The sequence below is a fragment of the Dinoponera quadriceps genome, unplaced genomic scaffold, assembly GCF_001313825.1.
Source record: "Dinoponera quadriceps isolate SergipeBrazil2010 unplaced genomic scaffold, ASM131382v1 scaffold566, whole genome shotgun sequence".
Classification (NCBI taxonomy): Eukaryota; Metazoa; Arthropoda; class Insecta; order Hymenoptera; family Formicidae; genus Dinoponera; species Dinoponera quadriceps.
In genome coordinates this window covers 5,300,025-5,313,378 of record NW_014555972.1, presented here as the reverse complement: position 1 = coordinate 5,313,378, position 13,354 = coordinate 5,300,025, and the positions used below count along the sequence as shown (strand labels likewise).

Sequence of the window (13,354 nt, the reverse complement as noted above, 5' to 3'; positions counted from 1 at the left end):
GTTCGACGATTAATCTCGCTGCTTTCGAGCGAACCTGCGCGGCTTTGATCTTGAGCGAGCGAATTGTTTGTGTTTCTCGATCGTCCGGAACGTGCGAACGACCGAATCCTTAAAAGCCCCATCGAATACATTTAGTTGTTTAAACACGGACACGTAGGAAACCCGATACGTTTGTAGTAACATTTCTATTTGCATACGTGGGTAGGTCATCATCAATTACAACATATTACTTATCCATACGTGCGAAACAGAATATTTTAATATCTATTCTTGAAGGAAACTTGATGGGAAACTGCGATTTATCGTGAGCTTTTCATTTTTAACGTAACGGGTAGCAACCGAGCCTCAAATTACATTTCCGCGAGATTGAACATGAATTTGATACATTAAGTAAGAAAAATCCTCCTTTTTATCATTTCTTCTCCCTCTTATACTTTTTTTCTTATATTCATACTTTTTTTCTTCTTTGCGACGACTATCTGTATCTTTATCATGTCTTAATTTTAATTATTGCTCTCACATGATTTATCCTAGAGCATAATAAAGTTATTCTATTCTATGTTCGCTATCATTAATATATCTGATACGTAATGATCGCAATTCTACGATTTACACTATCGCAATTGTACTGTCATCGTAACAGTCAAACGTATACTTATTTAATAATAACAATATCCGAGTCTCTATTCTCGAGTCGTGGCTTATTCGTCGACGTGATACGTGTATTTATAGATCCAGACAGGAAGCAGAAAATTCTCTTCGTCGCGAGGGACGATATCTCTGCGGCATCGACGGGGGTCGATGTTAGCGAGTCTTCCCCTTTATACAGGGTGTCCCTCAGCTAGTCGAAAATACCGTTATTTCTCTTCTGGAATCCGGAGTTGGAGATTTATCAGCACAAATGTCCAAGCTCTTTCTATAGCTGTAAACCAACAAAGCTGAACCCCTTCGAGAGTTAAAACACACGCGCATAAATGAATAATGCAACATTGCTCGTCGCTCAATTTTCCAGAGACGAGATTTATTTCAAAGGAATTTAATTTGGAGCTTTCGTTACGTGTCAAGGACTCGAATTCAAAAAGTTGCAAAGAACAATGACCTCTCTCTCTCTCTCTCTTTCAGTGTGGACAAATCCCAAATGTAACGAGAGACAATTTCGCGCACCCACGATTTTGCCACACTATGTATGTCCCCCGCATATAAACAAGGCGACGGTAGTATTGATCTAGCATTTCGCTCGGCGTGGCTTCGGGGCTGCCTCCAACAGCTGTTTTACAAAGAGCCGCCGCCGTGACGGCTCAACCATTTAAAAACACGCGTGCAGTAAGCACGCACGCATACGGTAAGCACGCACACGCGCTCGGCGCGCGACACGAATCACACGCAGGAGTGCTGCGCAGTAACGCTCACGCCGGATAGCAACTCCCGAGCCAGCTGTTGTCACCTAATTATCTCTCCTTCCATTAATGGTAGGGTACGGAGAAATCGACCGATAAAATGCAAATAATATCTATGCCGGTATAAGAACGAAAATGCATCTGGCTGTTTAGACCCTCGGGATATGGCATCGTGCAGCTGATAGATTGCGAAACGACGTGCGAGTACAGTTAGAATCCATTAGCGGTTCTAATGGCGAGCGATGCTTAAACTACCTGTTATTGTCTGTTAATGAATTTATTCTTATACAATAGATACTTTTATCTACCGTTTTGAATAGAAAATTTACCTATTGTATGAGTTAAAAAGTAAATAATTTTAAAAGTATAATTTATTTCTACTTAATTTGATTTTAATTTTTTTCTACACGGAAATATATAATTATACGAAAATATGTAAGTATATTTCGTCGTCTTTCTTACGGAACAAGTAAACATACTATTATCGGAAAAATATTTTTTTCTTCGATTGATTTACAAAGCACTATTGATTGAAAAATCTATTTCCAAAGACTTCTTCTAGAGAACTGGTAGATTAATTTTCGTTGACGATGCTTTCCTGTCATGTCTTTTCTGTAAAAAGATCAAGTGACGCGCAAACAAAGAACTCACGTTGAAAGATGATGTTTGATCTCAAACGTTGATTATCCATTTATCAATGAACCTGTCACACTGTCGTTTTACGACGAAGCTACGTGATCGCGGTCTCGACGAATTTCCACGTCTCTATTTTTTTGTTCCTAGAATTAAAAGAAGCGTTCTATTCTATTCTCGAGACATCCCGGATGACATTCAGTGAACATTCGTGCGCGCGCGAAGCCACGAAAATCCAATCGTACGTTTTCTTTCGTGGTAGCACTCGAAGTGAAGGCACGCGCGCCCCACAAAGAAACCGGCTGAATCACGGTGTTCCAGCCGCATAATTTATTCCCCATTGTTCGTTCGGATATTGAAAATGTCCGCGGTACTTTCCCGTGTGGCGGTCGATTAAAAACTTCCGCCTTTTCCTACGTACGAATTTCGGCGTCGTTTGCTATGCCGCGCACACGCAACGCGACACGCAGCGCGGCCGTGCTTTAGCACAAGCTGCGCCCTCCCGCCTCATTAAAATGTCTCTTTGTCGCGTGGACAAAGCCGATCCTTTGGTGTCCGCGAATCTTCGTTCTCGTTACCCCGTTGTGCTCGTTAAGGCGCGTCCCTCTTCGTCAAGTTGCCTGAAGACAATGAACTTTCCGGCCCACAAAACGACGAGCGAGAACCCGTGCTGTGCATATCTCAATAACGGACATGTAACACAACATTAATATATCATTGTATCTGATATTACGTTGTAATCGATGATACACGTATATTTGTACATATAAAACAATAAATATATTCCTTGACACACAATTAGGAGATCAAATTAAATAAATAACCCCTATTGTAGCTTTACCAATTGAGAATCGAATGAGAGAATAAATAAGGAAATCTTATATCATAAATCTTTTTCTCATAGCGAGAAATAATAACCCCAAGCAAGTTTTGTATATACGTATACAGAAAAAAATTGTCTTAACTCAAGAATAGATATTCTCATATATAAGCAAGAATATATTATAATCTTCTTAGAAGAGTTTTAGTCTTGATTTGGTTAAATTTGTATTGACGCAGGTATTATTCGCACTCAATTCACGACTAAAGATTTTTTAAGAATATTATAATATTCTTGCTTATATATGGGAATATCTATCATTGATTTAAGACTATTTTTTTCTCGTGTTATCTCGTGTTATTAATATTAGAGAGAAAGAAAGCTTAAGGATCTTCTGATAAACTCACAGTTTTGAAGAAAAGTTTCGATAAGATAAGATATATTTATTTTTCTGAGAAAACGAAACCTATATTTAATAAATGATACGTCGTGGCGTAATCTGAACCAAATTTCGAAATCTACAATATAGTGGCGCGGTGATCGTTAAGCGGACAATTAAAATACAATCACGGAAAGTGAAACGATTCCCGCGACAACCGCGCTATAAATAAGTTGACCGAGATTTTTCATGCCGCTATTGTTCGTTGAATGCAGACGATCCTGTTTGTTGATTCAAAAGTTCAACGATAAAGGAAAATCGGTCAAATTGGTAGCTCCGAGCCAGATCTTTCGCAACCTTCGAGACGACATTTCACGTCGGACATCGAGCGGGTGAAATATGCTTCGCGGCGAACACGCGCGCGATTATCGTCGTAATTATTCTCCGCGTTGTAATCTCGCATTGCTCGGGGTGATAATTAAATCAACAATTCGCAGAACATGCGTAGCACTCCAGTTGTTTCCAGTGCGTCCCGCTGCGTCGCAAACATCAGGCGTTCCTCGTTTGTGTTGCAGCGCAAAGGAGCACTTCGTTGTTGCATAAATAGATCTGGCGATATGTTGCCCCGGATAAATAATTTCTCGCACGTCCCTCCCCGTCTTCCTGCCCCGGCTCCTTCTGTTCGTTTGTGATTTTAAGAACGGAAGTGTATAATTCACCGGGCAAATATCCGACGATCGCGCGCAAACAGCCTGTAAATTAAATCGCATTCTGCCATGCAACCGCGCGATAGGAACTGCGTGCTTTCCGCGAGCAGTTTCGCGCTCGCGAGAGTTCATTATACGCAAGGAGATGAACGCAATTTGCGGTCGTGAAACGCGCCGCAGGACAAAGAAAAAAAGTGAGAGAGAGAGAGAGAAGAGCGCGCACGTGCGCGCCGGTGTAACATTATTGTTGAGGACGATTTCTGCGATATAACGCGTTCGCACGCCTATTTAAAAAAGTGCCGTCAGCATCAGTGAGTCATTGTTGCTTGTCCGCGTAATTAGTCGCTTGACGTCGGGTGGCATAGCGAACACGTGCGAAGGCATCGAGCGAACGATCGACGAAATTTTATACCCCGACCGTGAAATCGGGCCTCCTCGGCCACGCGTTAGGAACTCGATCGACCCTAATACCCGCGGTTGCAGTTCCCTTGGAGCCGTCGAGAGAGAGACCTTAAACTTCCAATCACCCTCGCGGCCGATTCAACCAATTCCGCTAACTTCGGTGCACATCCTGGACACCGAGGATCGCAATTTGCGCGCTTCCGGCGCGCCGACGAAAACTCCCTCCCCCCCGATCGCGCATCGCGGTCTCCCCCTCATCCTCGGCGTCGTCGTAGGGATCGATTTATATCGGATTATGCAAGTTAGCGCGATCGCTCTACCTGGAAAAGGGGATCCGCTTCTGCTTCACGTGCGCTCCCCGATTCCGTGAAGTCGCCGTCGGTGCGAGAACCGTCGAGAGAGCGCGCGGGGCCACGTTGATTGGACGCTCGCTATCGCACGTATCAGCAATCAAGATGGCGCTGACGTCACGTGGAGCGCGCCCGTGCCACGTAGTGGGGGGCAAGCGTCGGCTGTCTTTCTATATAGTTTCCTCGGTCACGTTGGCGGCTTCAGTCGAGATACGCTAAGCACGCGCGACACTAGCGATAAGTGAGCGATTAGGTAGCGTCCGTGCTGAGCTCTGTGACAGTGTCGAGCGTGCCGTCGTTGCGTTACGACGTTTTCTTCGTGGGCGAAATTACCGTGACGGTTCACTCGTTTTTGTCTGTTTTTCCTCTCACGTTCTCGAACGAAGCCCCCGAGTGTCGCGGAAGCGCCGGGCATTGATTCTGAGTGAAATCGGCGGAAACGCGAGATCAGAAATGACGCAACGTGTGCCCAGCACTTGCTACTACGAGAATATCGTCGAGGATCATTCCTACACGGCGTATTCCATGTATCCGCCGAGTACGAACATGGACGATTGGCTCTTGAAAGAGGAGAAGGTAAGCGCGAGCATACCTATCGATCGCGATAGAATTTGATTTCGAGTGGACGATTGGACGTTCGTCGTTTTACGATAATCATATCACTCGTGCGATAAATAAGGATTTCTGTTGCTTTGTGAGACTCGGTGCATCGTTGATAATATCACGTTTTACGCCGAATTGGGAAAAAAGTGTGTTCCGGACATCTGATGAAAAAATATCGCGGACAAAGTAGAAGAGTTAATATTAATGTTTCATTTTAATATCCATGCAATATTTTCATAAACGGATGTTTCATTCGTTGAAAATTAATATGTCAGTTGCATCTGCATTGATGTAGAAAGTGCTTTGAATATTTATTTTGATATAACGTAATCTTTTTAGATTCTTTAGCATTTACATCATAATGTTGTAAAATATTCTTGCTTTATATGATTTAAAACATATTTTTAAACGTTTATTGTTAAAATCAGCACAATCGTGTCAGAAGAGACCATTCGCGACGGTATTGAAATGCAGGATTAACTTGTCGCGCATAAACAACAGTGCGCAAGCAGAAAACACGATTGACTTTTTAACGCGACCGGAATCATCGATTACGTCCGCCTCGTGCAGGTGTCACGGTTCAAGGTTGGATCGATAATGCTTCGAGGCTCCTACGACTGTGCACCGAAATCTTTAACCGCGTTCAAGATCGTTCACTCGACGATCGCATCGTATTTTCTTTGAATATCGTTAATCTGAAACGCGCAACTCTCGGTAATCGTTCGTCGAACGTTTTTAAACGTATTGACACAAGCGATTTCCCTTGCGTACGTACGTTAAGAAGTGACTACGAGACAATCTACGCCCAAGCAACGACAAAAATAACACGCTGATTAGATAAACGTGGTGTATTGTTAGCGATGATACCGATGACGGTCGGCCGCGCATGTAAGTGAAAATGCATGTTTACCCGAAGCCAAGGAAATCGGTCTATCCCTTGCGTCGTACAAATTCTACGTACCGATAGGTGAATTCGTTCTACGCCGTAAAAAGTGAGAACGTTTAACTCTAGATTACGAGACCTGGAAAATTGCGACGTTGAAATCGCAATTCTTAGGAAGCTCCCACCACATAAATAGTTAACGCTCTATGTTCCAAGTCTAAGAAATGACAAATAATTTTTGATGAAATCATTAATAATAACGTAAGTCACAGGATAGTTTAGTAATCTAGAATTAAATAAAAGTTTGAAGTGGAGGTCTCGGATGGTAACTAAATGTTAAGAATGACAACCTGTAATTTTCAAAAATGAAAATAATTTTAACGTAGCAGTCTCAGCGAAGTTGCATTGATATGTATCAGTCGATTTATATCTCGGGCTGATATCCGTAACACAAGGAAATCGTACATGTGTCATAATTATTTTTATATGAGTAAAACCGTTAATAATATAAGTGTAGCGCTGTTAAAAAGGTCGACGTGTAATTAGTCACGACTTGTATAATCTGTTGTCGTGTTCTTTGAATTTATTATTTAATTCGGCTTTGAGTTTCCACGAATAATCCGTCGTTTATTATGCACAAACGGACAATGTTCGTAATCGAAATGGTCGGCTTAATAATAATTACGTGCTTGTCATGTAGAAGAACATGTCACGAACAGAGGCGAAGAGAGACGCGGACGGACGAACATCTTACATAATTAAGCTAATAATCGAGGTCACGCTCCTGATAACGTGTTTATTTTAAATTTTCTGAGAAGCGATCGAGTTATCATATCGGATGCTCGACATGACTCTCACCTGCCAATCCCACCGATTTCGGTCAATTCTGATTTCTATGAATTCTGATTCGGCGTAGGCACGCCGCTCACTTTATCGTCGGACGGCACGTTCTTATCCGACTCGAAAATATTCAGGACAGGTCTGATAAATATTATTGCGCGAGATTTTTTTTAACACTAACTATAAAATGAAATAGCAAAATGCAAGTCTTAAGAATCTGCGCATTTTTTTAATTTCTTAAAGGTGCAGTAAGATATATAAATTTAATTTGTTTTTTTTCTCTTTTTTTATTTGTTTAAATAGCGTTTCATACTTCATGTGATAACGGGGAGAAGGATTATCTTGAAGAAAATCGCGTGTTGCATAACACTTATTGTGAAAGCGGCTGTACAAATTTATGAGAAACGTAAGAATTTTTATACTATCAAAATTATACCAAACTGCTTCCTAAAACTTTCCATGTGATATAGAGGATCGGACTTTAACCCTTTTTACTCGAGGGCTCCGGAGCGGAGCCATTTAAAATTTGTCTTCAAACTTTTCAAACTCAAATGCAAATAGCAAGAGCGGAATATCCTATACACAATAGTTTTTACGATTTGTCTTTGTCCTTATGTTATGAACTGAAAGTTATTTGCATTGTCTCCATAGCGGAGCCCTCGAGTTTGAAGACAAATTTTAAATGGTTCCGCTCCAGAGCCCTCGAGTGCAAAGGGTTAATAGTTGGATTTACCGAAAGTTCTCATAGCCTCAGGGATTTTCTACATCATTCCTTATCGCCGAGCGTAGTTTTACGATAATAGCATTTTCTACGACTGGAAGAGTGCGCGAAGGTTTTCCTCGAAACCGATGTTTATCGAAGTCTATTATGTAAGGAAGCCTGTCGTGCTTTTGAATGCAGTTACCTTTTAAAAGAAAAAAAAAACACTCTTTTAGCCCTCGGTCGGGAGAAAGCACGTGTTTCTCTTCGAACGATATCGTCTGAGCGCTCATTCGAATAATCAAAGACTAATTCGTCGACTTGTAAAAGTGTGTGCGATACGAAAGTTAATTGTTACCAGAGCCATTAAGCCATTATGTTTGCAAATTTATTTAATATCGTTGAATCTTCTAGCTTAAATCCGAAGATCCACGGTTCGTTATCGTTTTCTTGTTGAGGTAGGCTGTATCGTCAAACAAGTCATAAGTATCATAAGATATGATAGAGAGAAAGAGAGGTATGATGGAGGAAATCTTTATGCAAATGGGAGAAAACGTCGATCGCGCTCAATAGAAGGTTAGATTAAAAGAGGAAAAAAACATCTATGAATTCTCGGAGAATGTTTGTCCGCGAGAAACCGAAGGAAAACAGTTAAATCTGACAGGAAGCGAGGAGTTAACGCTCGTTAACCCGCCAATTAGAAGACTTAGTTGGAGGCAGGGTTGAGTTTAGCAAGAGCAATACGCACGGGTCATGAGGCAAGAGGTGTCATCCTGCCTCCGACATTAAGGAGATACTTCTTTATACGCTTCCTCGTCTGCTGGTTATTTATCTCTTCCGTAAGAAAGTACGCGCTGGGGCGTATAATTCCGTATAATACGTGGCTAATAAGCTCGTACACAAGTAAATTTCCACGACGTCGGGAATGCGCGGACAAACAGTCCTCCTCGACAAAATCCGCGAATCGCCACGGTTGCGCTGACCGAAGTGTGCGTGGAAGGAAAGCCAACGGCGCATGCGATGCACCACGCGCCGGTTCGCGTCCCCTCCGGGGACAGCGGTCATCTGTGTGCTCAACATCTTTTTTAATACAGATCGTCACGAGTGCAAGCGTACCGCTGGCGCCGATGTCCAGGCGGTGTCGTGCGGAAATTTCCGGCCGTTCATTATCGTCACTTTTTTTATTTTTGCCGCGCTTACCTCAGTTTCGTGTCTCGCGATAGGCGGGGCGGCTGAGTCATCGCGCGTAGTCTCTGCCGGCGATTTATGAATGAAAATCCACGCACGTGTCGCGTGCACGTTGCCGCGCTCGTAGCGTCATGCGACGCTCGCCGTGATTATATTCGCGACCTCTCGTAAACATGTCGATTACGTTTCGCGTGAAATAAACCGATGCAGGCAAAAAGGAAGAGAGATAGAGAGATGCTTCGACGAGATGCCGAGGCTCGCCTTCGCATTCCGGGAAATCGAATACTTCGCTCGTCGATGAGGAAAACTTGCTCAAGGTTCTCAGCCGCGCCACAGAGGAGCAGCTTCTTTTTTTTTCTTCTCTGAACCCTGGAAGCCATGCATAATTTGTATTGCTAATTAATTCGTATTGCCTCCGAATGGACTTTTAACACGCAGGAAAGTTCTAAATAATCTCGATTAAAGGCACCAGCGAAGTTTGTCGGAGTTACGATAGTAATCAAGATATTATCGTGCGAAGAAACACCCGGTTACAAATATCGGTTTCGCAATTTATCACGTCACGAAGTCGATCGCTTTTTAAATTGCGCTCTTGTTTTTGTTATTCTTCTTGCTGAAACGTCCGCGCAGAATTTATCCGCGATACTTCACGCGTACTAAAAGGATGATTAACAGTTGTTTTGAAACTCATCTCATGTGAGACCTCAAATTTTAACTCAAAGTTAGATCTGAATTTTTCAGCTGAATCGTATGATATTTCGAATCGAAATTTCAGTTCTACGTTGAGTCTATTTAGTTATATATTAAGTCTTCGGAGGTATTTTATTGTGTTCCTTAGATGCTACACATAGGACGTTATTTCTGTTTGAAGACTTAATGCTTAAGACTTAAAACTAAGTAGATTTAATGTAGAACCGAAATTCCGACTCGGGATATTTGACGTTACAACTGTAAGCGCTATTTAATTACAAAACTCACTTCTAACTCGGAATTCAAATCTAAGTATTTCATTTGAGACAAGTCTCAAGTAACAACTCTTGAAAAGGGGCCTAAGGGAGATAAAATCCACGGTCGTTTGCTCGAGGGTAGAGATTTTCCGACGATTTTCCGACGACTCGTGCCGAAGAAGATCGCCACGAGAAGCGTTCCTCGTTGCAACACTTGGCGCTCGATTTGTTTTACGGCGCCGATTGCGAAAGAGGAAATGGTGCGCGTACCTCTTCTAAGGCAGAGCTGTGAGGACTTTTTTGCGGCGCACAGCGTGGCGAACTGGCGATCCGGTGTGGTTGACCTCGAAAGGAGGTCGATTCTACGGAAAGATATCTTGCGTACGAGTGACGTCAATGGGCATAACACTTTCCCCGGTCGAGAATGCCTCGAGCGAGCGACGGGCCTCTTCGTGGTTGCCTCGCGAACTTTCTTGCGTTTTCGAAACCCGCACGGACTTTATCGCCTTGTTCAAGCACCGCCCGTAAAACCGAGTCGCCGCTGCAAATATTGTATCGCGCTAAGTGTGCACGGTTGATCATTCTGCTCATTCTCCTAATGAAACATTCTCTTCTGGAATGCGGTACGGATCATAAACTTTCGTATTTCGACGTCGATCAAGGATAAGTGTGACATACGCTATTCTGAAGTAACCGCATCTCTCTCTTTCCGTATCTTCCTGGAAAACGTGTCATTTCGAAATATTCTCACGCATTCGATCGGGCAATATTGATCGCACAAATGGTTTAGCAGGGAAAGAGCCAACGCGCCACGCGAATAAAATTATTGCAGTGAACTAATTTCCGCGGTGCAAGGTCGCCGATAATACGTCACCTTTGTTAAGCGTCGCGATAATAACGTCCGCTAACTGCGCCTCGATTCACCTGGGAGCGACGGGAAGACAGTGGCGGCGGCGACGGCAGCGGTCCATGATTAACGTAATAATATTATTACCAGGCCGCGGTGTACGTACGCACACGCGCGCACACACACACACACACATGCGTGCTCACGAACGCACCGGATTACGGTAAGCCGCGCTCATGCGTCATGCGCTCGGGATTATATCTACTTACGCGAACTTACAATAACGTCAACCGAAAGCCCACCGGTATCCCTCGTCGTTCCTAGCACGAGCGAGCACCGCTTAAATACCGCGAGACCACACGAGTCGTGCAGGCGGTGGTACACAGTAAAAAACATTTTATACTTGTGTTAAAATCGCTCCCTGTGAAAATTTTTGTTAAATTTCTTACATACTCGTGTGTTAATTTAACATATTTTGTTATCTCAATATATATTTTGTATTGAGTCGATATTCAATATATACATGAGTGTAAAGTAACATTTTATATTTCAGTGTTGATTAACGTATTAATTTTGTGTTAATTTTTTTATATTATATTGGTGTTACTCTTCGACATATTCATCTTGTGTTAAATTAATACAAAAATTTATGTGGAAAAAAGTTTGGTTGAATTTATTAGACAGTGAACAAACCAAACGCATTGCGGTCAAAGGAAACAGAATTTCTGGTTCTTATGACCTAAATTTGGTTTTTATAACTAGAAAGTCTGTTTCTTCCAACCAAAACATGTTTGGTTAGTTTACTGTCTAATAAATTCAAACAACTTTTTTTCCGTGTGGGACATATGAAATATCTTGGTGAAATATATTAATTTAATGATAAGATGGTAAGATGATAAGAATTTAATGATAAGTTCAGATTGATCCCATGGTTTCGTTTATTTTACAGCGTGCACGCGCCGTTTTTCTCCTTAAGGAAGATTTCATCTTTTATTTTTTTACCCATTTTATACATTAATTATATGAAAAGTGAGCAAAACCGTACGGGGTCGGATTCGACCCCATCTTCCTGGATACGTTGAAAATCCACCTTGCCATTAGAAAGTTAAATGTAACACAGAATATTTTATTGTATAGAGAAATGTAGATTACGGGATCAAAGCGAAACTCGAGGCACCAGGATATAAATTCCGAGGTGTTTCTGAGAAAATGTAAAAGTTTCGGGCGCGTGACAGTCGCCACCGAATGTAATACGTCGCGGGAATTCTCCGAACGTTTAAAATGTAACGAGCGCGGTTCACGAAATGATACGTCCTATTTAAATAATTTTTTTTTCGCTCGATTCTCCATTTCCTAGACACAAAATTCTTTTTTATTTCTTTTCATGGGCATGATGAGAGACGATTTCGTCAGCTGGCGCTACCACTGGTTGACGAAATCTCGTCCCGCGTGCGGCGAAACGGAGTGTCGAAAACGCAGCTGAAGCTAACCCGACATCGAACGTTCGTCGTAATTCCACATTCCACGTTGTTTTCCACAATGCGTTCTAAATTTTCCAGTGTCATGTTTCCTGCTCGGGCGGCGATTTATTAATGAATATCTAATGTGGTCTCGCATCGTCATTTCCACATAATAATCCGTCGCGTAGAAACGACAGCCGGCTGTTATTGGCTGTCTAATGGATTTTTCTTTGTATCGCAAAGTAAAAAAAATCGTAGAATAGCTCGTGAAGATAAGATCTAGATCTTTTGAGAGAGGAGTCGCGTCGTCGTCAAGGATCGGTTGACGTTCGTAACACTTGCGGGGAGAAATAGGTGATTCGGGGACCGCAACGGGCCTCATAATTCAAAGCGCACTCGTACACTCTTTCCTTCTTTATTTCACACACACATACACACTCTCTCTTTCTTTCATTCTCCAGCATGATGGGATGATAAACTGGCCCGGCTATTCGGGGCGATGCGCTCGCGAGTTCGAGAGGTCGTAGAACCCTGCGGGCCCCTTTTTAAAGAGTGCGTTATGATGCGTGGGATAAACGTATCCAATTTCGTGGAACTATTGTCCGCGCGCCTGCCACGCGAAGGCCACGAAGGCGACACAAAGGGCCGACCTGTCCGGATATCGTCAAATGGATTAGTGTAAAGGTCGTAACATACTCGTGGCGTAGGAGGGGATTACAATACGGTGGATACTTAATTATTCCATTGTGTTTACGGGCATCTCTGGAAGCTATAAATTTCACGACACATCGAGTCGACGACTATGTTGCGCCAACGGAATTATAGTATTGACCTCGCGTGACCGGAGTGCGCGATATATAAATTACGATGAATTTATAAAATATCGATAAACGCGTTCGTCTTTTTTTCTCTAGTTCTTCTCAAGTACGTACGACGGTTCTTTTCGTAGAGGGGAAAATGATAGGGTCAAAACTGCTCCATTTCGCGATAAAATATAATTACGTAAACCGTGTCTAATTTATTGATGAACGTGGAAAAACGTTAGGTGAATCACAATGGATCTGCCAGACCTTAGCAGTTGCAACTGGTGATAAAAAAAAAATTTGCGCGACGTAAATCTTATTAAATGGTTCAGATAGACTCTTAGCGAACTCGAACGGTTGGCTCTGAAGACTAAAATTAGATTCACGATATATTT

At 42.5% G+C, this 13,354-nt stretch overlaps 1 protein-coding gene across 2 annotated transcripts in view; it reads left to right on the top strand.

The window, feature by feature from the left end:
- The window catches only part of LOC106746225 (transcription factor kayak), a 35,469-nt gene that overhangs the window by 3,468 nt on the left and 18,647 nt on the right, over nucleotides 1–13,354 (top strand). Inside the window, exon 1 of one of the 2 annotated variants that reach the window (XM_014622550.1) lies at nucleotides 4,942–5,264. The exons of the other annotated variant lie outside the window; for it this stretch is intronic. Coding sequence (XP_014478036.1) covers nucleotides 5,142–5,264 — 123 coding nt within the window. The 5' untranslated portion in view covers nucleotides 4,942–5,141. Of the gene's footprint in view, nucleotides 1–4,941; nucleotides 5,265–13,354 lie in introns of those variants that run through there. 2 annotated transcript variants of the gene reach the window in all.